The sequence below is a fragment of the Tenrec ecaudatus genome, chromosome 6, assembly GCF_050624435.1.
Source record: "Tenrec ecaudatus isolate mTenEca1 chromosome 6, mTenEca1.hap1, whole genome shotgun sequence".
In the NCBI taxonomy this organism is placed as follows: domain Eukaryota; kingdom Metazoa; phylum Chordata; class Mammalia; order Afrosoricida; family Tenrecidae; genus Tenrec; species Tenrec ecaudatus.
The window spans coordinates 163,176,918-163,203,895 of record NC_134535.1 but is presented as its reverse complement, the minus strand read 5'-3'; the positions used below and the strand labels follow the sequence as shown (position 1 = coordinate 163,203,895).

At 40.2% G+C, this 26,978-nt stretch overlaps 1 protein-coding gene across 1 annotated transcript in view; it reads left to right on the top strand.

Annotated features, from left to right (window-relative positions):
- The window catches only part of CUBN (cubilin), a 306,910-nt gene that overhangs the window by 35,377 nt on the left and 244,555 nt on the right, over positions 1 to 26,978 (top strand). Inside the window, exons 14-19 of the mRNA XM_075552448.1 lie at positions 2,266 to 2,500; positions 3,543 to 3,724; positions 7,060 to 7,222; positions 9,034 to 9,224; positions 24,000 to 24,144; positions 24,418 to 24,593. Of these exons, the coding sequence (XP_075408563.1) occupies positions 2,266 to 2,500; positions 3,543 to 3,724; positions 7,060 to 7,222; positions 9,034 to 9,224; positions 24,000 to 24,144; positions 24,418 to 24,593 (1,092 nt within the window). The remainder of the gene's footprint in view (positions 1 to 2,265; positions 2,501 to 3,542; positions 3,725 to 7,059; positions 7,223 to 9,033; positions 9,225 to 23,999; positions 24,145 to 24,417; positions 24,594 to 26,978) is intronic.

Genomic DNA, 26,978 nt, shown 5'->3' with positions numbered 1-26,978 from the left:
AAAATAAAGTAGTATATCTGGGTACATAAGATTTTATCTTAAAATTCTGTGAAGTTTCCCCTGAAAATTAATATCACTGATGACATTGTAAAAAGTCAGAGAATATTTTTTTTTCTGCCTCTTGAGAAGGAAGCGTACTTTCGGGACATGATGGCTCACAATAGAATAAACTCCACAATAAATATGTCAGAGGCTTTGTTATGTAAATCTTCATCTCTTTGAATCCTATTTACTGACTTTGGAAAACATTTTTACCTAGAGTTAAAAAATCATACGTTAAAATTTTTAATACATTTTTTACCAGCTTGTAAGAAAATGTATGTTGTTTTTCCTAATTAGGATTTGACACCTCCTTCCCACAACATGTATAATGTAGGTGAAAATATTTACAAATCTGGGTAGCTTGATTTGTGAGCATCTGTTCTCATTTGAATTCTTTGAAAGGTGAAAATGAAGCAATGTTGGGCAACAAATCTCAACAATATCTTAGCACAGAAGTTAAAAAATATGCTTTTTTTAGCTGAACACAGTTATGGTCTCAAGTTATAATGGGAATTGAGTTCTACAGCCTTTTATGCTTGTGTTAAATATAGTTGCTAATATGTGCTTATTTTGAACAAAGTTGTTTATATATTACCTTTCAATTTTATTAATTATGGTGCTACATTTTAACTTTTTTTGGCTATGAAGTCAATAATATGTTTTGCAAATATGTAATTGTTATTGTTTCAGCATAAACATTGTTTATATTGTTTAAATGCTATTGTTTAGGCACAGTGAACCAGCTACTCTTATCAGTTAGGGTAATGGGAACTCTCCCTAAATATAAGTATTTTTGTTTCCTTTTCAACCTGTATATTGTTTTTTTCTTTAATAAGTAGGCCACAACCTGCTGAAAAGAAGCAATCTTGTCTCTTCCTGATATTAACGGAAATCTTCTAAGTGTTTCATTCTTAGTGTGATATTTGCTAGTTTGATAGATGGCCTTTATTGGATTAAGAAAAGTTCCTTCTACTTCTAATATGCTAAGATTATTTTTTTAATGAATAATGTTGAATACATTGAATGTGTTTTCTACATCAATGTAGATTAATATTTCTTTTATGATTTTTGCTTTACTGATAAGTTGACTTAGCCTATGATATTTCATCTTTATATTCTCAGATGTTGGTAGGGAAATAAGGCTAGCATCATAAAATGATCTAGGAATTATTTTATATATTTATAGAAATACATATACACACACCATAGAAAGGTATGTATAGATACATATTAACTCTTTTTTAAAAATCGTTTTATTGGATATTCATAAAATTCTTAAGATATCTGTGTGTGTGTCTTTATTAACTCCTACTTATGTGCTGAGTACATTTCAAAACATTTACCTTTTTCCTAGTCTCAGCCTTGAGAATGACCCATTTAGTGCAGTTACCCTGCTTGGCTGCCTACCTGAAGTCTATAAAGTTGATGTTCCATCCAGAGCTCCTGGGAAGAAAGGCCCAGTGCTCATATCCATGGAACTAGCCATTGGAAAATCTTGTGGTGCATAGCTCCATTCAGATGACACATACTGGGTGGCCATGGGTTGAGATCAACTCAAAAACAATAGTTTTATTGATATCGAGCCACGGGAAGTATTCACGCTTTATGCTTTGGCCAGAGTCGACTTCCCAAGTTGAAGTTGTCAGTCTGAGCTTGGTACTAGCATTTTGGTAAGAGGTTCATAGGACGTGAGCATCTCTAAGGATCAGCGATTAGCATCCCTACATGTGGTACATGCTAAAGTGAGTCCAGTGATTAGGGTACTGTGTATTGTGAATGGTCATATTAGCCAGTTAGTAAATGTAATTCAAGATAAATTTTTCAAATGTCCATTTGACTTTGCTCGATTTAGAAATATTTTCAGCCATACATTTGATGTGCCTTTGTTTGATGGATCACTTCATGAAATCTTAGTAAATTGATTTAATTAATAATAAGATTATTTTTATACTTTAATATTGGCTAAGCTGGGTCTTGGCAATTTGAAAGAGTCATAGGTCATAAAGAATTGTTGTACATATGAGTGGGCTTGAAAAGATTCTTGGGAAAATGGAATGATCTTCCCAAAGCCGCCTCGTTGTATTTGTGGATAATTATAAAAAGTTATAGCTACAGAAATTATATGAAAGTGACTTGCTGGGAGGATTTCCTAGATAATAAGAGAAATATTTAAGAATTAACATGCAAATAAAGAGCAATATCTCCTGGGCTTTACCTTTTTAGGTCCTGCGCATCACTTTCAGCTTTTTCCAGTTGGAATCAGTGGACAATTGTCCCCATGAGTTTCTTCAGGTTTATGACGGAGACTCCTCCGCCGGCTTCCAACTTGGCAGATTCTGTGGCTCCAGCCCTCCCCGGGAAGTCCTCAGCAGTGACAATGCTCTATATTTCCATTTTTATTCGGAACATTTAAGAAGCGGCAGAGGCTTTACAGTCCAATGGGCAACGCAGCAACCAGGTAAAGCAGAGCAAGATCTTGGAGCGCTTACATTTTCCTGAGCAAGATTAGATGCTTCAGGATTCAGTGACATAATCTTTTTAAGAAATTGTTTTATTAGGTCCTCATACAACTCTAATCACAATCCATACCTACATCAATTGTGTAAAGCACATGTGTACATTCATTGCCCTCATCATTCTCAAAACATTTGCTCTCCACTTAAGCCCCTGGCATCAGGTCCTCATTTTCCCCCTCCCTCCCCACTCCTCCCTCCTTCATGAACCCTTGATAATTTATAAATTATTATTTTGGCATATCTTGCCCTGTCCGATGTCTCCCTTCACCCACTTTTCTGTTGTCCATCCTCCAGGGAGGAGGTCACATGTAGATCCTTGTAATCAGTTCCCTTTTCCAACCCACCCTCCCTCTATGCTCCCAGTATCACCACTCACACCACTGGTCCGAAGGGATCATCCGGCCTGGATTCCCTGTGTTTCCAGTTCCTATCTGTACCAGTGTACATCCTCTGGTCTAGCCAGATTTGCAAGGTAGAATTCAGATCATGATAGTGGGTGGGGGGGTGGGGGTGGGGGAAGAGGAAGCATTTAGGAACTAGAGGAAAGTTGTATGTTTCATCGTTGCTATGTTGCACCCTGTCTGGCTTGTCTCTACCCTGAGACCCCTTTGCAAGTGGCCTAAAAATGGGCTTTGGGTCTCCACTCCGCACTCCCCCACTGACATATAATCTTATAAAATAATTATGTTCAGAACCAACAAGTCAAAATTCATCCAAATTTCCTTTCTGGTTGTTGTTCTGAGATAAGAAGAGTGAGAGAAAATGGAAGTGTTCAAAAATCGAAATCTTTGTGGGTCCCAGATGAAGTTCCTGAACTATATTTAAGTAGTAAATGGACTGCAGGGATATTGGTAAGGGTGATGGTTATCAAAGCCTTCACTTTGTTATAACATTTATTCTGCCCTCCCTGTGATCTGAAATAGCTTTTACAGGAATTTTTAAAAGATGAAAATGTAAAATCATTGTCTCATTTCTGTTTTATAGAGTGTGGAGGTAGACTGACCGGTGCTTATGGCTCGATTACATCTCCGGGATATCCTGGAAACTACCCCTCTGGGAGAGATTGTGTCTGGAAAATCATGAGCACGCCTGGCCTCCTGATAACGTTTACTTTTGGGACGTTGAGTCTGGAGCACCATGCTGATTGCAGCAAAGACTTTCTTGAGGCAAGCAGTTGCATTTCGATAGAACGGATCATGACCAGACGACCATGGTTGGGTGTCATACCCAGCGGTGATCACAAGTTCTTTTCAAGAGCTAGCTAATCGGTTTTGTATTTTCCTTAGCGATCTATCCACAGCCACGGTCTAACTTTGGTTGAGTCCCGGTTCTTCATTGTTTGAGCTTGTTGCTTCTTTTTCTGGGTTCCTAATGAAGAAGGAAAACAGACTATCTTATCATCTTGGTTGGTTTCCGGAAGCCTAGTGCCGTAACGGGGGAATTGCTGAATTAATGATGTAGGCACAACGTAATGGTCATCTTCTCGTGCGGAGACTCCACCCCTGAGTTGTCTGGTGAACTGACACTATGTTGGTCATGGTGACCGTGGTGTTCCTTGATGAAATTAATGCGAATATGTTTCAATGGACTGATGTGTGGGGAGTTTTGATGAAACATTGATAGTGATCATTGAGAAGAGAAAGAGTAAGCCTATGTTCTTACTAGCTACTAAAGATTAAAAATGGGAAGGGGACATATATTCAAATATCATGTATTGGTATATCCAAAAGTGTTGCTTTCCTTCTCTAGCCAGAAAATATGATTGAGCTCTTAGGTTCTTCCTGTATTCTTTGCTGCCGGCAGTCTCAGTACAACCCTTTCAAGGAGTGATGGAAGCATAATAAACTTTCCCAAGCCCATTAGAGAAGAATGCAGTGCTAGGGAATTATTTGCTAAGGATGGAAGAGGGAGGAGCTCAAACAAGGGTAAGCTCAAGTTACAGCCACTAGTAATTTAGCAGTCAGTTCTTCTTCTTTTTTTAAAATCATTTTATTGGGGCTCATCCAGCTCCAATCACAATCCATCCATCCATCCCACAATCCATCCATCCATCCATCCATCCATCCATCCATCCATCCATCCATCCATCCATCCATCCATGCATCCGTTGTGTCAAGTACATTTGTACAAATGTTGCCATCATTTTCCAAACATTTTCTTTCTACTGAGCCCTTGGTATCAGCTCAGTTCCACCCCCCCCCTCCCTAGTAAACCCTTGATAATTTATCCATTTTTACTCCATTTTAAACTGACTGTCTCCATGTTGTCTACCCACTTTTCTGTTGTCCATCCCCCTGAGAGGGGGTTATGTGTAGATCATTGTGGGATTGGTTTCCCCTTTCTCCTCCCACCTTCCCCTCCCCCTCCTGGTATCACCACGCTCATGATTGGTCCTGAGGGCTTTATCGGTCCTGGATCCCCTGGGTTTCCAGCTCTAATGTAGCAGTTCTAATCATAGACTTGAAACCTTTGAGAGTGATGGGGAAAATCTGCCATTTCCTGAAAGATTTTAGCAAAATAATCTCTTGAATGTTGGCATTGTAGTGACTTTTCTTGAAATTAATTTTTAGCAAAGTGCATCAAAGAAAAATTAGAGGCCTTTACTCATTTCTACAAGTGAATTCCAGGGTACATGGATAACAAAAAGCATGACTCGCTCTGACAAGGAAGTGCAGAGAAACATTGAGAGACTCACTTTTCTAGCTAATATTTCAAGGAGCTAGTTAAGTAGAGGAGGAAAGCAATGTTACCCAATTAGCTATCAGTAGAAAAAAAATAATTTGTATAGCCAGGATGGACTTGCAATATTGTTTACTTTATTGACACCTTGACCGTGTAATTGGTACTGAACTTGCAATTTATAGTATAATTAGAGAGACATGGTATATCCTAAAAGAAAAGGCAACACTTAACAAGGACTTCTGGGTAAGCATCTTCATTATTGCAACCCTTAATTCAATTTCTCAATTCATTAAATGACTTGATGTTGAATCTCAGGATGGCTGGTGGCACAGCGAATTGAACATACAATTATTTTCATTGCTACTTCATCACTGTCATTTTGCTACTGTGATGAATAGGGTGACCCCTGTGAAAGGGTCATTCAACCCCCAAAGGGGTCGCGACCCACAAGTTGAGAAGCGTCAACCGATACCAAGTTGTACATTGGCCATCACTGGCTTTCCCTTATTTTTTTTTCTCTTGGCGTCTTGCTGTTTGCTTCTCTTAGATCACTAACTAAAATGCCTTACCCTTGAGTTGATTATGATTCATAGTGACTCTATTGGACAGGGTAGAACTAACTGCCCTTGTGAGTTTTCGAGACTGTAATTGTTTACAGAAGTAAAAAGCCCAATCTTTCTCCAAGGGGGGAAGCTGGTGGTTTCCAACTGCTGACCTTGCAAATAGTAGCCAAATGGGTAGCCACTGTGCCACCAGGGGCCTGTGCCCGCTCAAACTCAGTGCCATCAGGTTGATGCCAACTCATAGTGACCCTACAGAACAGAGTAGAGCTGCCCCTGAGAGGTTCCAAGACGGTTACTCTTTATGGGGGCAGAAAGCCCCATCTTTCTCCAGAGGAGAGTGGCCAGTGGTTTCCCAGTGCTAACTTGATGGTCAGCAGCCCATTTGGTCACCACCATGCCACCGGGGCTTCTCCTGTGTTTACTAGGCATTTGTCATTTCAAAGTAGACCCCTGTGGAGGGGAACATTGAGTGAGATGTATAGAAATTCCAGAGAAATTCAGGCTCAATACAAATGGCCCATCTAGAACTGAGATTGAAAAAGAAGATAAAGCATAAAAGATGACAGGAGAAGACTATCCTTTATTGTTAAACTCCAGCCCTATTTCTTGAGAGGAGTTAGACATGTGGCAGCAACTCACATTTTGACAACGTGTTGTTTGTTAAGGTCAACAAAGACCTGGCTTATTGAGATCTGGAGATGTGTTAGTCTGGGTACTTTAGAGAAACAAATCCACAGAAACTCAATAAGAGAGAGTTTTATATATAAGTTTAAGTGCACATCCAGAAAACACCCTAACCCAGTGCTGCCCAAGCCCACAAGCCCAACATTAGCCCATATGTCAGACATCAATCCACAAAGTGTCCTCCTCCATCTCACAAAACAGACGCAATGATGCTGCCTGCTGGAGGAAAGCCGAATTAGTGAGTGTGTAAGCATCTCAGCGCTGGCAGGGGTTTCCACACAGCTGCTCCAGCACCCAGGGCTGCATCGGGGTAGTTCCTTGCGGCTTCTCCTTGGGGATGTCTTGCAGAAAGTGAGCCTCGCCAGCTGAAGCAGGGAACTGGCTAAGGCAGCTGCACCCTGGTCTGACCATCAGAGAGCAGGAGACAAGAGAACTAGAAAGGCGAGGCTCCCCAAGCCATTTATCTCTCTGCCCTTCAGTTAACCCCACATGTGTTTTTTGGCCAGGCTGGCATAGTAAACTTTAACTAAATCAGGAGAGTTTGAGCTTAATGATGCATTCTTTTATTTTAGATTCGAGATGGGCCTATGCAAACGGACCCTGTTCTTGGCAAGTTCTGTACGACTCTTTCTACTCCACCACTCCAGACAACAGGCCCCTTGGCCAGAATTCATTTCCATTCTGATGCCCAGATTAGTGACCAAGGGTTTCACATCAACTTCTTAACATCACCTTGTAAGTAATCTGCTAATTAGGAGCTTACCGTGAACTTGAGGGACAAGGCTAGGCTTGTAGCTGTTTTATATTTTAATGAGATCTTAGAGATGGTTTCATTTTCTTAGATTAATTACCTGCCCTTATATGTCATCTATTCTTCATGAATAAATCACAGAATTAGTGCACTAGATTAAGTAATGACCATCTTGAATTATCTGTAGCAAACAGGTTTTTCTCTTCATCTTCCCAATGTTATTGAAGCTGCAATGTCCTTGGACCCTGTACGGTGGGGCCCACATCAGGATAGAGAAAGTCGGGCCCCTAAAGTTAAATTGCTCATGTCATTACATCGCTAGATGTTTTTGAGGTTTTGTTGTGAGAGATGTTCTCAGTGGCAATGCAGTGTATGGGGGATATTTTATGCCTGGTCGCTCTGTGGGTTTGCCATCCTGATCCACAGCCTTGAGTCAATTCTAATGACTATGACCCTATAATTTTTCCCAAGGTTGTAGCTTCATCTCTTTGGATGGTTGAACCACCAACCTTGTGATTAGGAGTCCAATGCTTTTCCTACTGTGCTCCTATTGGGCAGCTAATGACAAGGTTGGCTGTTCAAATTCATCAGCCACTAAGGGACAGCAAGATGAGGCTGTGTGCTCCAGTAAAGATTGACAGTCTCAGAAGCCCTATAGAGGACCACTAGGAGTCAGAACTGATGCCATGGCTACAGCTATGCCTGGATCAAGGGCATCTCACAGGACCTATGTCCCAGGATCACACTGTCCCCTGCAATTTCTTTTCCAGGGAACCCCTGTCAGCTAGTATGTCTTCCGTTCATGCTTCAAAAAAATCAAAAACAAATAAACTTCAAAACTCTTTCAATTTGGGACTGTAGTAGGCTTTGTTCATGATATTAATCATCGTGCCCTGAAGGAAAATGCAGAGGGAAAATTTCGCTAAAGCTCAGTCCCAGCAGAAGTGACAAGGAGCATTTTCTTCACCGACCCCCTTTTTCTGTCACCCTTGGCTTCAGGATGAATCTAAAAGCTTTTTGTCATTGGTTGAGCTTTTGTTTCTTGTGCAGATCAATTTTCCCCAACCCACATCAAATCCAGCCCCCTCCATTTTATAAGGTTTTATTTTCCCCTTTGATCCTATTTAGTTAGTTAATTTTTGCTACTTATAGTTTATAAACAGCCTCAAAATTTTCTGAATGACACCCCTTCCCCAACCAAAACCCTCAGCCATGGGGTTGATTCTGACGCCACACCCCTCGAGAACAGAGCAGACTTGCACCCAGGAGTTTCCAAGACTGTAATTCTTTACGGGAGCCGAAATAGCTCATCTTTCTCAGAGTGGTTGGTGGTTTCCAGCCACTGATCTTGTGATTAGTAGCTCAACATGTCACCCAGCACGCCACCAGAGCTTCTTAGAGACTCTCGAGGGGCTTCTAAGATGGTACATCCTTATGGGAACAAATTACCTCATCTTTCTCCCTCAGAGAGGCAGCTGGTGGTTTTGAACCTCAGACTTTGTGGCTACCTGTCTGACACCTGACAGTGACACCAGGGTGCCTTCTGGGGATGACACAGAGCACAGATGTATTTAAAAAGCAATTTATAGAAGAAATCCATAGATTGGAAAATAGAGGAGGCATGTATTTCCCTAAACAGTACAGGTACATCCTATGAGCATAAAATCTCATGATTAGAGGCCTTCGTCCATACAGGGTATATGAATGTATGAGGGTGGATGTGACCCTGGAAGCAAGAGAAAGGGTTGTTTTCTAGAGAAAGACCATTTCTTTCTCTCTTCCATGTTCTCCTCAGCGGATCTGCCTTGCGGAGGGATATACCAAGACCCGGAGGGCGAGCTCCTCTTTCCTGACATGTCTGGACCATTGACCCACAGCAGGCAGTGCATCTACATCATCGAACAACCTGTGGGAGAACACATTCAAATCAACTTCACCCACGTGGAGCTTGGAGGCCAGACTGGCTGTTCTCCCAGTTACATTGAGGTAACATTTCCTACCCAACTGCCCTTCCGTGGCGTGGATTAGCAGGCTTGCATTCCGTGGCGTGGATTAGCAGGCTTGCATTCCGTGGCGTGGATTAGCAGGCTTGCATTCCGTGGCGTGGATTAGCAGGCTTGCATTCCGTGGCGTGGATTAGCAGGCTTGCATTCCGTAGCGCAGTGTTACCCAAATGGTGGTTGGACCAGTAGCCTCCAGATCACCTGGGGTCTTGTTCGAATTGCAGTCCTCTGCCTCAGACACTTCCACCCCTACCCTCATGGGAGCCCTGGTGATGTCCTGGTTACACGATGGGCTGCTAACTGCAAAGTCAGCAGTTCGAAATCACCAGCCACTCTTCAGGGGAAAGATGAGACTTTCTACTTCTATAAGAATCACAGCCTCAGCATCCACAGGGGCAGCTCTACCCTGCCCTGTAGGGTTGACATCCGTCAGAATCAACTGGATGACAGCACTTTCGGTTTAGTCTCAGATCCCTGGGGCTCAACTCAGTCTCTTTTACTTGGCTTTTGAGTTGATTCTGATGCAGGATAGGGGTTAGTTCAGCTTTTCCAGTACACGAACAGACCAAACCAACTCACTGCCATCAAGTTGATCCCCTATAGAACAAAGTAGACGGTGGCTTTCCGAGGCTGCGAGGGAGGAACAAGCCTCCATTTTCTCCCACAGAGGGACTAATGGGTTCAGTCTTGTGGTTTGCAGCCCAATACGGAACCCACCAAACCACAAGGACCCCTTAGTGTAGGAAAGAAGCTGCCTATGAGAGATCACCTCCCGAAGGTAAAATAGAAGATTCATAACAAAATTAGGCAAAGGACAACAATGAAAGTGGAGGTCAGAATTGGGTAATAATGCTACATGGCAGGCATTCTATCTAGGCATTATATTAAACTCAGCCCTGGAAGCTAAACTGTCTGTAAGTGAGGAAAACTAACACAGCTCTTCTTCATGTGACTGAGCTGTTGAATTCTCTGGCAATCAAACTGTGGGGGAAATTTTTTTTAAAGGAAGCAATTTGGAAATCCCTCAACAACAACAACAAAACCCCCCACAGAACTAATAGGACCGAGGAACTCAGAGATTATCCACCACAAGTTTCCATGAAAGGGGGTCCAGAGAAGCAAAAGGCTTGATTAGCTGACTCAGCTCATTAGTGGCAAAGAGTGATGTTAAGCAGTTCAAGCCTTGACTACTTCTTCTTAATTTCGAGTGTAGGGTTTGTTCCCTTCATGCGTCTGCTTTGCTCTCTTCGTCTTGGATTGGAGTGTGTCTTATTGTACTAAAGCCTCTGAAACAGAAACCGACAGCTTTTGTTTGTTTGGCTTGGTATTTCTTTCGCTCAATGATTGCCCAAGCCGCAAATTAAAATGTTGCGCAGGATAAACACAACGTCTTTTCGTGGGGCACCATCGTTTTCTATGAATTCAGGCAGGATGATTTTGTCCTCTTGTGTATAATAGTCCAGTTCGTTTTCCTGGAGGAAACCGAGGTAACCATCTGCCCTCTGCAATTTTCACATTTAGAGGAAACAGAACCTTAATAGTGGATGTGAACTTAACCTAACCTGGGCATTTGACAATATGTATTTTATTATCCATGATTAAAAAATATATATCAGATGGTAAGGCCAATCTGTAGATCCATTCAGTTTACGTTTTCTAAATTCTCTTATTAAGAGCATCCAAGTTTTACACTGTGGAGCAATTTTGCAATTTTGTGTAAAGAAAAAATTAAATTTCCGGCATCTGTTGTTTTAATTTGAGAACCATAAAAATGACTCACATTGTGAGAGCACTTACTACATGCTGTGTGCTATGCAGAGCGCTCTCCAAGAAACAGTTTCATAAACTAAGTAGTTAACGTTTGCCTCGCCCCCTCTGGAGTAGGGAAGTGATAAATGAATTCGTGGAATCCTCGCATCCATCATTTTTAATATTAGGAACCAGATCCAGAAATATTAAGCCACTTGGCCACGGTTGCACGTTTAACAAGCTGTGATTTGTTCGGCTTTCCAGCTAGGACAAATGTTGTTCAGGTATCAGGTGAGGCCAGTCCCTGGAAAAGACATCCTGCTTGGTAGAGCAGAGGGGCCGGCAAAACGAGGGAGATCCTCCAGGAGATGGATGGTCAGATTGGCTGCAACCATGGACTCAAGCACAGTAATACCTATTGGGGTGACACAGGGCCAGTCCCTGTTTCATTCTGCTCTACGTACAGTACCCAGGACCTCAGAAGAATTTGCTCTAGTGGCTTAGTGGGCTTCCCATTGGGTTGTAACCACAAGGCCCACCATGGGAACCTACCCACTGCTTCACAGGAGAAAGAAGGGTACAGACATACAGGTTCCTCTGGTACAGACATACAATTGCGGGAACTCTAGCGATCAGCTCTACCCTGTCCTGTAGGGTCTCTATGACTTAGAATGGCCACTGGTTTGGTTTCCTGTCCCCATGGAGGAAGGTCCCCAGAGTCTCCCAGCTCTGGGACAGCCTCTGTTCCCAGTACTCTAGCAATGGCATTGAGCGCCATGAGTTTGTTCGGAGAGAAACGTCTACAAATCCAGTTTGCAGGAAAGGTGAGTGTCTTCTAGTGAGATCCTTTCTGTGGTACCTCGAAGAGCCACCAAAGCATCCCTCTGGAAGGACATGACCCCTCTTTGGCTGGCAGTCTCGTCCAAGTGAGTTTCTACGTACAGGAAATTGTACAAATACCTCTGACTTGTTATACAAAGTGACCCAGAAAGCAATTATAGTACTAGTCTGAAAAGATTTCATTTTGGAAAACAGAGTGGCCGAATGCTTCGGAGTAAGAATGGGGTGGGAGTTCATTCATCTAAGCAGGTTTTAGAATTCAGCGCTTTCTCTGGACTCTCCGGTTATTACTTTCATAAAAGGGTCTACTATTCCCTGAACTTTTTGTGAGGACCAAATAGTGGAAGTGGATGGTAAAATAGCCTAGAGATTGAAGGCACCATACAAATGCAAGGTCTTCCAGGTTAGATGTTTCAGTGCCTCTCATAAACCTATCAGGTGAGAGCTCGCAGCTGAAGCCCTTTTGTGATTGGCCGTTGAGGTGTGCATATTCTGATGTGAGCATATACATCATAAGGTCTTGGCAAAATGACACTCAAGCGTTCCTGATGGAAAAAATCAAAATGCCAATATTCAGGAGAACAGGCAACCTGTAGTACTTTGAGCAAGCTCATTTAATATATCTTTAAAGGAAAACATCCAATTTATTTGTAGAGGTCCATTGGCAAGAGCTTTAGCCGTCATCCAATCTAAATGCTTCAGTTTACAAATGAAGACATGGAGCGTCACGGAGGTCAGCTTCTAGTAGATGTTGGAGTAGGACTTAGATGTACTGATACAGAAGTCTGGACAGATATATTGAGTTGGACTAAAGCCATGGTCATGAAAGCTCCATCCACTTTGAAAATCTGTGATTTGATTGAGTACGTCCACTTCTCTTGATAGTGCTGGTAGATAAAAGTGGTCCATGAACTCAATCCAAATGGCAGTACTCCGAATCAGGATGTTGCTCCCCAAAGCGACGGCATGATTTTAACAAGTAGTACCTAAAACGTGCAGTGTTTCAGTAAAAGAATGGAGAGAATATGAGTGATGGTATTTCAGATACAATAAGAGGAATGGATCAGCTTCGGGGTTCTCCTTGTGGGGTTCCAGGTGTTTTATTGCTGTGTGAACCCATCTTTTAAATGAGGACTTAGACACGGTGACATGTGTTTCTTTTTCATGAAAATGTGATTTTGGTTGACATTTTTCTTATAAGAGAACTCCATAAGCATTCGTTTGGGAATAAAATCGAACCACAAGAGATAATGACTGTGGTGTTACCTAAATCCAGTATATCTCTCCCCAGTCTTTGTAAAGTGAGAAGTACACAATTATATATTATCATATATACTCATGTATAAGCTGAGTTTTCCCGCACATCTTTAATGCAGTGTTTCGGGTAAAATTCGGGTCAGCTTATACTCGAGTATATATGGTACTTTTTCTCTTCTATACCTCTCTGAACCTTAAACAGCCCCATTCTGAAGTCGCACACTGCCCGTGGCTAATGTGCTGTGAGTGGTAACATAAGAATGAGGGGGGCCAGAGCAGGCCAACTATTAGTTCATCTGTGTCTGAAAGAGCATTAAAGTTATAGAGATCAGCTCCCTGCATGGGACAGAAGCATCTCTAAAGAATATAGACCAGCTCCTCTCGCTAATATTTCACAGGTGATTTCAGCTAGCAGACCTCTTGAGTGGAGGACACATAGGCAGTAATGAAAGTTTAATTTTTAATCCCAGAGGGTGCAAGTAATACTTTCAAAAACTGAGATGACATTAAGACCAGACGTGAGGCAAAGCTTCTTGACCATCCCTGAATCATCAACCCTCCCAACAGCCAAGGCAAGAAGAAGAGCAGGTGGACTAGCTTCCAAGGGGACAGCATGGCTGTTGGGGATGAAGTGCTCTTAGGAATGGAAAGCAAGCAACAACAACAACAACAACAAAAAAATGGCACCTAACAATGGAAAACTCTAAGATAAACTATAAGAAAAAATATAGGATGAAGCAAGTGACATTGAGTTTAGCTTTTGAAATTTAAAATAAGCACCATTTTTAAGTGCATGACATTGAATTGGAAATCATTTCTATTTTGTCTCCATGTCAATTTCCTTGAATCTATGAGGCAAAAATCACATACGTATCTCTTTATAACATGCAACTAAAATTATATAAAAAACAAACAAAACCACCCAACTACTCAGTAGTCTAGAAACTCTCCTCTAAATCCAGGATTAAGAGAGAAGTAAAAATGAAATAAAAAGACTGTAAAAAATAACAAACAGAATCCCATATCTCCAAACCCACGTGATGTGCTCTAACTTTATTCCCTCTGTGAAATCTCCCGTTTAAAAGTTTGAAAAACAAACCCAGAATCAGGAACGTGGTTGAGCACAACTGAGTAGGGAAACTGGAGCTGCTGCTTCTGCTGAGGCTTTTTGAAAACCCTGCTATCTCCTCTCTCCCTCTATTCTTCAAACCCCACCACGCCCGACTCTCCCTTCACAACACTCCCACATTTCTGGGCTGTCTTGATTAATCCAAATTCACAAAGGACTTTTTTGGTGAGATGTTAGGAATAGCAGCTATTCAGCATGGCTGGTTCAGGGAAAGCTGTGACTTTTGGTCTGCATGAGCATGCATACTTCTCTCAAGGGGACATGCTGATTAGTCTCGTGGGGCTGATTCACAGAAGGAGGCTTAAGGGTATAAACCCACATGGCAGAGAAAGAATGAGGTCTCTGGCAACTGAAGCAGGTGTGTAACTAGAACAAAACAAACACATTGGAATGGGCTCAACAGGATTGTTTGTCAGGGAAGGGACTAATTGAAATTAATTTCAGTCCAAAGAAGAGGCTTCCTAGAATCGGGAGAAAGGAGGAATGTTTAATAGTTTGCCTCCTTATCGTATTGGATTTGCATTTTGGCAGAGATTCGAAACATTTGGTCTATTTCTTAGCCCTGTTATTGTCAACCATCCAGGTGGTCTTGAATGAGATGATAAAGTAGGCCATTATTCAGGTAGAAGAATTCATTATGTTGGAAACCAGGAAAAAGTGAGCAAATAAAGGTATCTAGTTTTGGAGTTATGTGAGGTTATATAAAGTAGATATTATGAAATACTTATAAAATACTTTATTATATCTTATAAAGTAATATAAACTTACTGGCTGTAAGTATAGAAGTTGCATGCCTTCATAGAAGGCACAAACCCATCAGAACAAGTGTGATGGAGAGGAACAATTAGGGGCAATAGGAGGACATGGAAAGAGCATTAATGACTAACAGTAGAAACTACTTGGACCAATAGAGAATGGCCAGTGCATCCATGATATAAATGCAAACAAAGTTGGCATGGAAGCAGGAGACAGGACTTCAGCTCTCTGCAATATTAAAGGCAAACTTTCTAACATCTGTAACCCTTTGTTTCTTCAGATGTGCAGAGGGGTAATATTTCTCTTCTAGAAAGGATTGGGAGATCATTCAGTCCTTTATGAATTCTGTAGATATTTATCGAACAATTTAGATATTGGGGAGTAAGTATGGAAATAAACCTTAAGCACAGCAACACCCACCTGCATAATTCCAAATCAGGAAGTAAAGGAACCGTGTTATGAGAGAATCTAATAACACTTCTGACTATACATGGAATGTTTGGCGTGACCCCCATCCCCCCAGTTTGTTTTTCTTCCCCATCAGTTTTATTGGCACATAATTTACATATCATGCAATTCAATAGTTCAATCATTCAATCATAAAATCCCTTTTCCATCCCTATAACACACACACAGAGATACACACGAGAGAGAGAGAGAGAGAGAGAGAGAGAGAGAGAGAGAGAGAGAGAGAGAGAGAGAGAGAGAGAATGAATTAGTTTTCAGGAGAGGAATTGACATGGTCCCAGAGATAGAATTGAGAAAACAAACAAACAACCTAACATAGTTAAACAATCAAAAACAGACCCTTCTAATGAGAGGCTCCTCATAGGAACAGAGAAGAGAAACAAAGAGTCAGGCAGGAGCCAGATCAGGCTCTACCTTGTAGGCTGGGCTAGAGATTGGACTGTGTTCTGAATGCAAAGGGAGATGACTGAAAACGAAATCTTCCATAGCACCGCGGCTGGCTCGCAGTGAGGGCTCATTCAGCATTAACCTGATGATGAAGACAGTGGTGGTGGAGAGAGCACAGGGAAGAATGTGACACCCTAGAGCTTGCGATCAGGGAGGCAGGCATTTCTTGGGAACGCTAGACATGTTTCCTTGATTGTAGCAAAGAAATCAGAGAAGAAATTCAGGCAACTGACAATGATGTTAGAGGGTACTTTCATGAGACATAAAATACGTGAGTTTGACAGCAAAACCATCAAACACAGATAGGAACCAAAATTAATAATTTTTGAATCTTTTATATCTTACTCTTTATTCTCTCATTTCAGCCTGCTTACCCAGATTCACCAAAACTAGTCTCTTGGATTAAGTTTGAATTTAGTTAAGGGAGAGATTTGTCTGAAGTTCACTTCACAGGAAACCATGCGTTAAATACAACCGCATGATGGTCATCTTTGGGCCCAGCGTTTGCACTGCACCTGCATGGAGTTGCCAATATGCAAACATGCTGAGTGGGCTTTGAGTTAATGCTACATGAACTCCAGAAGTTATTATACAAGACCAAATCTGGATACACAGCAACATTGCAAAGGCACGAACATACTCTGCCCGATATGGCTTTGCTTGGGACCTGTGTGATCCCTTCCAGATGTTCAGGCTTACTACTTACTGGGCCCTGCATCTGACACGTCGAATTTCAGAGAAATGTGCTTTTTGGCCCAGTTCATTTTTGCTTTCTCAAGGGGAAACAGTTCCTCTACAACAGCCATGTGGTTTCTATGAGTAGTTCTCATCCAGGAAGTGATTCAATCTGACGAATATGAAAATCTGTTGCCATTTGGAATACCCCCCAGCCTAAAATTCCTGGGTCACAGGTTTCATCTGGATCTCTTTGCTAATATTTGCTGGATAAATAAGGCAATGAGAAATTTGGTCCTGGTTCACCGAGAACTAGCGTTTTGAATCGGGTCCTTGTTTTTAGTAAATATTTTTAGCAAATGCAATGTATTGTATAAAATGGTTTTGTGGTGGCCCCTCTGGAAGTGACCTTGACACGGCCCCATTTGACATTCTGAGAATACTTTTAAAAAACACAGGCCACTTTTGGAAATCAGCTTTCACTAGGCTATATTCTGATAGCAATTGGTCCCCAAATTTCCATGGCACGCCATTCATATCTTTTTGTCTTATGTGACATATTAATTCTGGGTCAATTGCAACTCTGCTAGTCTGTTCTCCATGTCTTCCCTCTCGTGGGGCCTCCTGTCTTGGTCTAGGGACAGGAGGAAGGGAAAGATGGTAAGAGCCACACTAAAGAGGTTGAGTTCGACCACGCCCACAGCTATGGCAAGCTGTATTGATTCTTCAGAGGCCGCTACTGTGAGTCAGTCAATGGCGAGTATCAATGATTCATCCTCTTGCAGGGAGGAAAGTGAGTCATTAGCAGGACTCCTGCCATCCATAGCGGTTCCAAAGCAGAAAAGAAATCTTTTTGGTGCAAGCCACTTGACCAGGTCTAGAATATTGAATAGAGGATGTGCTGCAACTCTATTTGAGGGTACTTTAGGTCATTTTGATGAGATTTTTTTTTTAATGTCTCTTTCAAAAAGTCTGTGGTTAAGATATTGCCATATCTGGAATCCAGGGACAGTGCAGGCTTTCAGAATGAATACAGTTTCATTTCAGAGAGAGAGAGAGAGAGAGAGAGAGAACACAGCTAAAATCAATTGTATCTGGGTTTGAGGCCCCAGAGCCCTGTATGGTTTTTTTTAAAAATTTTTTCTCTGTATGTTCTTTTTACAACATTTGGCTTACAGCTGCCTTTCTCCTTGCCAAAGTCCTTGAATTTCATTAGCGGATGCCCCAGGGGCCGCCTCCCTCTGGCTTGCTCTGATGCTATTTGGCTTTCTCTCCCTTCTTGTCATCTTCTAATGGACGGAATAGAAAAGAGGAACCATGATAAGAAACAAATGGAACTCGGAGGATTAGAGAGCAGAGTGATGACCTACTCTTGCATTCTTTTTGGTTTCCAGGATCTATAGTGTATCTTCATCTTTTTCCAGGGGGTTAAAAAAAAGGCCCCAGTATGTCACATCTTAAAATTAATGAACCCACAAATATTTGTCAGATACTTATGACAATCTTTGAAGTCTGTGGTACAGACAGCAGAGCTCAGAGAAAGGAACTGGCTTGAGTATGAGTCAGGGCAAAGTCATGTGATTCTTAGTGTCTGCCAGACTCTTTCATAAGGCTCTACTTGAAAAACTCCCTCTTATTAGACATTTAGAATATTTTATTTTGCTCTTGTTACTTAGCAAGAAAGAGGTGGCATTCTTTTCTGCAAAGATTTATGGCCTTGGAGACTGCATGGGAAGTTCTACTCTGTCCTGTAGTCTCCTGGAACTCAGAATCCACTCAATAGCAGTAATTCTATATCTATTATAATTATTTATTATTATATATACTATAATATATAGTTATATATATTAATATATATAAATGTGTGTGTGATGAAGGGTGGTTGTTGAAATATAGACAGAAAACATACAGCCACTCAACTGCTTCCACACACATACTTCAGTGGCCGAGACTGCCGTTGGGCAACCACTCACAAAACCCCTTTCTCAGCCATTCTAGTAACAAAACCTCACTGCTCCTGAGGCTCCCATATCCTTTTTCAAGGGGTGTCTACTTGATCCCGTGAATACTCTTAGAAGAGCACCATGCTTATTCCAGTAAGCAGTTTTGGACTTCTTAGGTAAGGTAAACTTTTGCTTGAGTCTAAGGAGGATATTTTCAGTTTAATGTGTGAAGAGTAGCTGAGGGCAAACATTTTGGGGGATTCATCCAGCTTCTGTGGCTCCACAAAGTCTGGAGGCTACGGAAATGTGAAATTCTGTTCTTCATCACCCTACCCCCAGCCACCTCCTTTGACCAGGATTAGCTATGGAATCTTTCATCCGTGGGCTTCCATGGGTAAAGAAACTGTTGTCCATGAGGCAGTGAGTGGGCCACACATTCCATATCCTCCTCCTGTTTCTGAGTCTCCTTCATTTATTGCTGTACCGAGAGACCAGTTACCATGCCTGGCATGGCTACTGAAGAGCCCAGGCATGACACAATGAACTGAACATATGATCAGGTCAATTAACTTGGACATCTTATGAAACCATGACCTTAAATTCAACCAAACAACCAAATTCCATTAGATTTTTTTGTTGCATATAAGCACACTCAGTTACCACTCTTTGTCCTTGACTTATGGTATATTTCTATTGTTGAAAGTAAATCAAACACACTGCTTTTGCCTAGTAAGATTTTGAGAGCAATTACAATAATTAATTGTGCAACTGTACACTTATTGAGTGACAGCTTTCTTCTTTTAAAAATAATTTTACTGGGGGCTCGTACAACTCTTATCACAATCCATCCATCCATCCATTGTGTCGAGCAGATTTGTATATTTGTTGCCATCATCATTCTCAAAACATTTGCTTTATGCTTGAGTCCTTGGTATCAGCTCCTCATTTTCCTCTTCCTCCCCTCTCCTCCCTCCATCATGAACCCCTGATAATTTATAAATTATTATTATTTTGTCATATCTTACACTGTTCGAGATCTCCCTTCACCCACTTTTCTGTGATCCATCCCCCAGGGAGGAGGTTAAATGTAGATCCTTGTAATTGGTTCCCCCTTTCCAACCTACCCTCCCAGTATTGCGACTCACACCACTGGTCCTGAAGGGGTCATCCACCCTGGATTCCCTGTGTTTCCAGTTCCTATATGTACCAGTGTACATCCTCTGGTCTAGCCAGATTTTTAATGTGGAATTGGGATCATGATAGTAGGGGGCGGGGGGAAGGAAGCATTTAGGAATTAGAGGAAAGTTGTATTTTCCATCGTTGCTACATTGCACCCTGACTGGCTCGTCTTCTCCCCGAGACCCTTCTGTAAGGTGATGTCCAGTAACCTACAAATTGGCTTTGAGTCTCCACTCCGCACTCCGCCCACCTCATTCACGATGATATGATTTTTTGTTTTGATGATGCCTATGCCTGATACCTGATGCCTTTGACACCTTGTGACCGCACAGGCTGCTGTGCTTCTTCCATGTGGGTTTTGTTGCTTCTGAACTAGATGGCTGCTCGTTTACCTTCAAGTCTTTAAGAGCCCAGATGCTATATTTTTTGACAGCTGGGTACCATCACCTTTCTTCACCACATTTGTTTATTCACCTCCTTTGTCTTCATCGATTGTTTCAGGAAGGTGAGCATCATAGAATGCCAATTTAACAGAAGGAATTATTCTTGCATTGAGGGAGTACTTGAGTGGAGTCCCAATGTCTTTCTGCTATCTTAATGCTAAACCTATAAATAAATGCACATTGATCTATTTCCTCATCCTCATATATAAATATAATTGCATATGCACATGCCTTTATTTAGACCTCTATAAATGCCCTTTGCCTCCTAGCTCTTTCCTCTCTTTCCTTTTACTTTCCTCTTGTCCCACTATCATGTTCAGTCTTCATTTGGGTTTAAGTAATTCCTCTTGGTTACATTACCCTTGATCACTCCCTACCAGGCCTCCTACACCCTCCTCACCACCAATTTGGGTCACTTATTCTTCCCTTGCCCCTGGGTTTGTTAACACCACTACCTTTCCCCCCACATCCCCCTCGCCCATGTCCCCCAGAACTGTCGGTCCCATTGTTTTCTTCTCCAGATTATTCATCCAAGCTATCTTATTTAGACAGACCTGCAGAGATAATAACATGCAAAAAAACAAGACAGAGCAAAACCAAGCAACAGTATACAACAAAACAACAACAAACCAATGACAACAAAACAAAACACAAGAAAGAAAAGCTTGTAGTTAGTTCAAGGACTATTGTACATTTATTTTCTCTTTTCTATTACTGTATGAAAACACAAATTCTGTCACTTCTCTGCCTAACACTCTTCAATAACTCTATGATCAATGGGAATTTTCCTAATTTGACTTTTATTTTTTTAATCTCTCTTTCCTGCCTCACATCTCTCCCCTTTCTATATGGGGTTATGGCTTCTCCCTTTCCATCCCCTTAACTGGCCCATCCCAACACCCTCTTTTTTTAGCTTGGAATATTTTCCTAGTTCTTTTCCCTGCATCATTCCCACTTCTGCCATCCTCACGTCTACAGGGAAGCATCCCTGACCCACTGGATGAGATGTAAGCCAGGTGTTCTCTACATTTTAAGATTGTTTTATACCCTCTTTCACACTTCTGAATGGGAATTCACGGATGATAGTAAATGGAATGCATGATACAAACACAATATATAGCCCTAAGTATAAAATGAAGAGAAATAAAGAACCAATAAAGTAACATTTCAGTATAGTAAAAGCCCGAGTAGGCGGCACTTGAAGGCAAAAGCAGCCTGCTGCTTGCACTTGAACGTAAGGCTTTTCGCATGCTGCAGATCAAGTGCAGGCTGGCGTGGCTATGAGGTTACTAAATCAACTTCAGAAAGAAAGGATGGACCATTCAGGGGATGAGTGCAAAGACTTCCTTTAATTCCACTCTGTAATCCCGGGGAAAAGTGCGTATGGAAATTGTGCAGGGCTGTTTTGTGATTAATATGTAGGACAGAATTAGATGTTAAGATACAGTTTGATTTCAGGTTTATTAACAGTATTTTTACCTGTTGATGTCTTGTTTGGGAGGCTGGAGGAGGATTTGGGCTGCGTGAAACGGTCCCTTCTATTTTGGCTGTCTAGGGTTCTCATTCTCCAGCTACTTTATAAGTACCAGTGGTGCCCCACTATCCTTATAATGCGATCACTTTAAAATACCCTCATAAGCTTCCATATTCCTACTCGTGTCCAGTCACAATATAGCATCCTGAATGTTCCTAATGTTGGAGTTCACCATGCTAGAATAAACAAAAATGCTTTAAAAAAATTCCTTGTTAGTAGTGACTGGTAATACTGTTAGCACCAGTGGTCAGCACAGTTCCTGCCATTCATTGAGTCCTTCATAACGAGTTGAGTACATGAATTGGATCTTCCAGAATAATTTGATGTCACAGAAGTAGTATTACATTTCACCACTTGCCTGTCACTTGATTGTACTGTGGTGGCTTCATGCCGTTAATAAAACGGGCCAACAACTTTTTGGCTTTTTCTGCTCTGGGCTAAGATCCATCTGATACCAGTAGTACTTCATGTCTATTTCTGAATCCACCTTGAACTTCTGACAATTCACTGTTGATGTATGGCTTCAGCTGTCTTGTAATTAACTTCAGTAAAGTTTTTTCTAACATGTGATAATGATATTGTGCAATAATTTTTACATTTTGTTCAGCATAACAAAAGATATTCTTTAGCCAGTACTCTCTATTAGAAGATATTTCACTAAAGAATTCATATGATTGTTCAATTGTTTCAACCACTTCATGAGCTAGGTCTCTATTTAATGACTATTTTGAGGCTAGTAAGTGAGCAAGATTGTACATGAAAGCTAGGATTTCAAGCTATGTCTGTAAGACTCCATACATTATGCTCTTGGCTCCTACACCATAATGATATCATCTATAATTTATAACAAGCAATTTTTATTATACTTAAAAAAATTTCAGCTCCTAACTTGTCAATTTTTTAAAAATAGATTCAGAAATGCTAATGTGTTTTGTCATCATTTGGTTTTCCTTATTGGAGTTACTGATGAACTTTATGATTGCAAATAACCGTTGCATTTCTATTCCAATATTTGATTTGATATTTAAGCTTATTAATGCACTGTGAATTTATATTTCTAGAATTGTGGGGTTTTTTTAGAATTGTGGTTTTTAGATTTATGTGCCTTTATTCATAGATGAGATCAGTCCTATTTTTTAATTTATGTGGCATATGTTGGTATTTGGAAGACCCTCGTTGGCATAGTGGTTACGCTTTGGACTGTGACCTGAATATCGACAGTTCAAAACCATCAACGGACGAGGTTTTCTACTCCCATAAACAACTACAGTCCTCAAAACTCACATGGGAAATTCTACCCTGTCCTATAGGGTCACTATGAGTCAGTTTTTCTCAATGGCAGTGAGTTTGTTTTTTTTATTTCTTTTTGGTTGTCTGTTGGGCTTTGGGGTCAAGATTCTAAAACCAAATATTTATTGGGAAGTGTTCTGTAACCAACGATGCCTTTAAACCAATTATGTAGCACAAAATTATCTGTTTCTCAGGTAGGTTTCCCCCGCCCCCAGCCCCGCAAGGGCAGACAGTAATTATTTGATAATGTTTCATCCTCTCTTTGGTTTTTGATCTTTTCAGATTTTCTTTTTTCCTTCTTAAAACTATAGTAATCTGCATTATTCTGGAAATAACCAACTTCAAATGCTAGCATAAAGTTTATTACATAAAATTATTATGTTCGAATGTTTCTCAATCTCTGTATTTATACCACTTTTGTCATTTTTAAGTGTTTGTGATTATTTTCTTTATTCCTTATTAAACTTGTCAGAAATATATTTATTTTACATGCCTATTTTTAAACGTCCTCAAAACGTTTTCTCATCCTACTTTTTTTTTTGTTGTTGTTGTTGCTGCGGGTCTCATCCTACTTTTAAAAATATCTATTTACTATGTTTTGCTGTAAATTTTATTTTATTTCTCACTTTTAAAATTGGTTACATAACTTCTTTTTATCATACATTTCTTCCTTTTTCTTATCATCCTCCCTATCTTTTCCTATCTTTCTTGCAATAATTAAATCAATTTAGATAATGAATTCTTGAGACAGCATATTTCATGGAAACACGTATGTAATCTCCTTTTCCTCTTCTAGTAGTGCAAAGCTTGAACTTACTTTCTCAGTGGCACTGGGGAAATTATTAGAAAAAATGTCAAACTTAGTGATTTTGGGTATTACTGATAAGTATGATTTTACAAATACTTAGTATGCCAAGAGTATATGCAGATATCTCCAAATTAGACCACCACTCACTTTGAATGTCGTTTCCCCCTATCTAAATGATATCACCACTGTTGAGTTAATTTTATTGACTCGGCTTATAGTTCTATTTATTTTCCCCTTTAGGTTCTAGATGAAGACATTCTACTTGGAAAATTCTGTGGTGATTCAACCATATCTCACATGAACTCCATCACTAATAGAATCTGGGTTAGGTTTAAAATAGATGCTTTCATTGAAAAAGCTGGTTTCAGAGCAGTTTATCAAGTAGGTAAGGAAACCTATCCCTTACTTTTCAAACGTCAAATTTGCCTGATGGTAACATTTTAATTTCTTGAATTAAGACTGTCATTTTATGTTCTCATGGGGCAAGAAAAAAATATTCTCATGGAAATGTCGTCAGACCTGTGACATCATGCCAATTGATCACTATAGATACGTCTGTGATCATTTAACTCCTTGGGCAAAATTAGAATTTTTAATACAGTGAGAACAAGAATACTTCATCTTTGGACAAACATTAATGCTGTTTTCATATTTCCAGCATGTGGAGGTGAACTGACTGGAGAAGGAGTCATCCGCTCTCCTTTACATCCTAACGTGTATCCCGGAGAAAGGGTCTGTAGGTGGGCCATCCACCAACCCCAAGGCCGTGTAGTTCTCAATGTTACTGCTTTTGACATTGGGACCTCTGCCCATTGTGACACAGATTATATGGAGGTGAGAGATGACATCTTTGAATCATTGTATTTGGATTTAAATTGTGACAAATATGTCAGGTTGTCTTCCGGTTGGTTAGTTCCATGATTTGTATGTAGCAACATCTCTGGTGAATATAGCTGAAAGTTCTCAACAAAATACAGTGAAGCAAATTATGCACAACTTCCAACTTTCTTTCAGGAGTGTGTGGCTGGTTTAGTCTGCCAATATAATTTAATGTAATACGTGTTATTAATAGAATGAAGTAAGAAAACTTTTCATGTTTGTCTCAATATATTTATAAAAGCATTTAATAAAATCTAACACATTTCCATGATAAAAATACTCAACAATCGGGAGTAAAGGAGAACTCCCTTAACCTGATGATGGCATTTACAAAAAGCCACAGGTAACAAACATTGTATCCAAGGATGAAGATCCAATGCTTTGCTGCGAGATCAGTAATAAGAGAAGGATGTCCATTCTCACAGTTTCTAGATAACACAATACTGGAAGTTAGAGGCAAGGGAAAGAAAAAAAAAATCCAGATTGGAGAAAAATGTGAAATGATCCCCAATCACAATATCGTATGTAGAAAATCATAGGAATTAACACCATAGAAAAGGGCCCATGGGGACTAGAAAATGGCTTTAGCAAAGGTGCAGGATAGAAGATCACCACTACAGTTAATTAAACAATGAAATCAAGGAGGTGATTCCATTGACAGTAGCCTCAAACAGAATAAAATACTAAGGAATACATTTCAGAACAGAAATGCAAAACCTGTCCTTTGCACCCTGTAAAGCGTCATTGAAGGAAACCACAGGAGATCTTATTGGAGTGTGTTATTGGCATGAGGATATCAGTACAGATCAATGGAACAGAATTGAGAGTCCAGAAATAAACCATTATTGTAATGATGCCCAGTCACTTCATTGACGACAAAGAGTCTCAACAAATGGTATCAGAACAATGAACATCAACATGCCAAAGCACCAAGTTGGATTCTTATAAACACTCTCTCAGAAAAAGATAGGGGTAAATCTTTATGATACTGGATTAAGCAATGCCTTTTTAGAAATGATGTGAAAATCACAGGGAAAAAAAGGATAAAGACAGAAACACTGGACTTTTCTCAAAATCTTAAAACTTTGGTTCTGCCAATGATACCTTTATGAAAGTGAGAAGAAAGCCCACATGATGAGGGAAATATCTGCAAGCCATATATTTGATAAGGAACTTTAATTTTCAATACACATAACACTTTTATAGATCAATAACAAATAGTTTAATAACCCAATTTTAAAGAGCAACATACTTGAGTTCCATAAAGAATTTATACTGATTTCCAATAAGCCTACAAAAAAGAAGCCAACATTATTGTTTTTTATTTGCAAACATAATTAGATTAAAATGTAACACCTAATTGTTTGATCTCTTTTTTGACCCACTTTAAATTTGTTCCGGGTTTTAGTACTTTCTGCTTTCTTTTCAATTGAGGTTTTCCCTGGTTGGTTTTATTTTGTTTCTGTTGGGTTTTTGGGATATTTTTCTACATGTGAAATCTAGGATAGGTAAATCTATAGACAGTAGCTGGATTAATTTTTTTAGGAGTGTGGCAGAGGAGGTTGGGGAAAAATAGCTAAGAACAAGGAGGAACAGAAAGAAGACAATGTTCTAAAATTGATTGTGGTGAGATTGCACCACTCCTTTTAATATGATTGAATGATTGATTGACTTGTAAGATATGTGCATTCCACATCAATGAAGCTTTTGTAAGAAGGAGACAGAAAGCCAGGTGCCATTGAATCATTTCATGTCTGGTAGAGGAGAGATGTGAACCACAGGGTTTCCCAGTGGATTTGAGCTTTCAGAAATAAGTAGCCAGGCCTATCTTCCTTGTTGCCTGTGAGTGGACTTGAACCTGTCACCTTTTGTTTAGTGCACTTACTATTTGCTCTCTGAGACTCCATCATCATCATCATCATCAGATATTAGAAAACTACAAATCAAACTACAATGAACCCCAAATGTTCAAGTACAAAGCAAAAGGAATTTCACCACAAAGGATATTCTATCAAGGAGAGAAAAGACAACCCACAGGATGGGAGTTTCATTATTTTTCAAATCAGAGAAGGAATTTCTTTCCAGGATATATAGAGATGTTCAAAAATAATTTTAATAGTTTTATTAACAAACAATTCACATATCATACGATTCAATAGCTTACACATATGAAAAAGAGTTCACATTTAATATGACAATTTTAGAGAGCATTCTTCATTCATATACTCCATTAGTTCTCTATTTAACCCCCATATATTAAAAAAATTATGAATAAAAAATAGGAAATTTTAGCTGATTTAGAAGTAAGGCGTATAAATAGAAATTTCTTGAAATCATGAA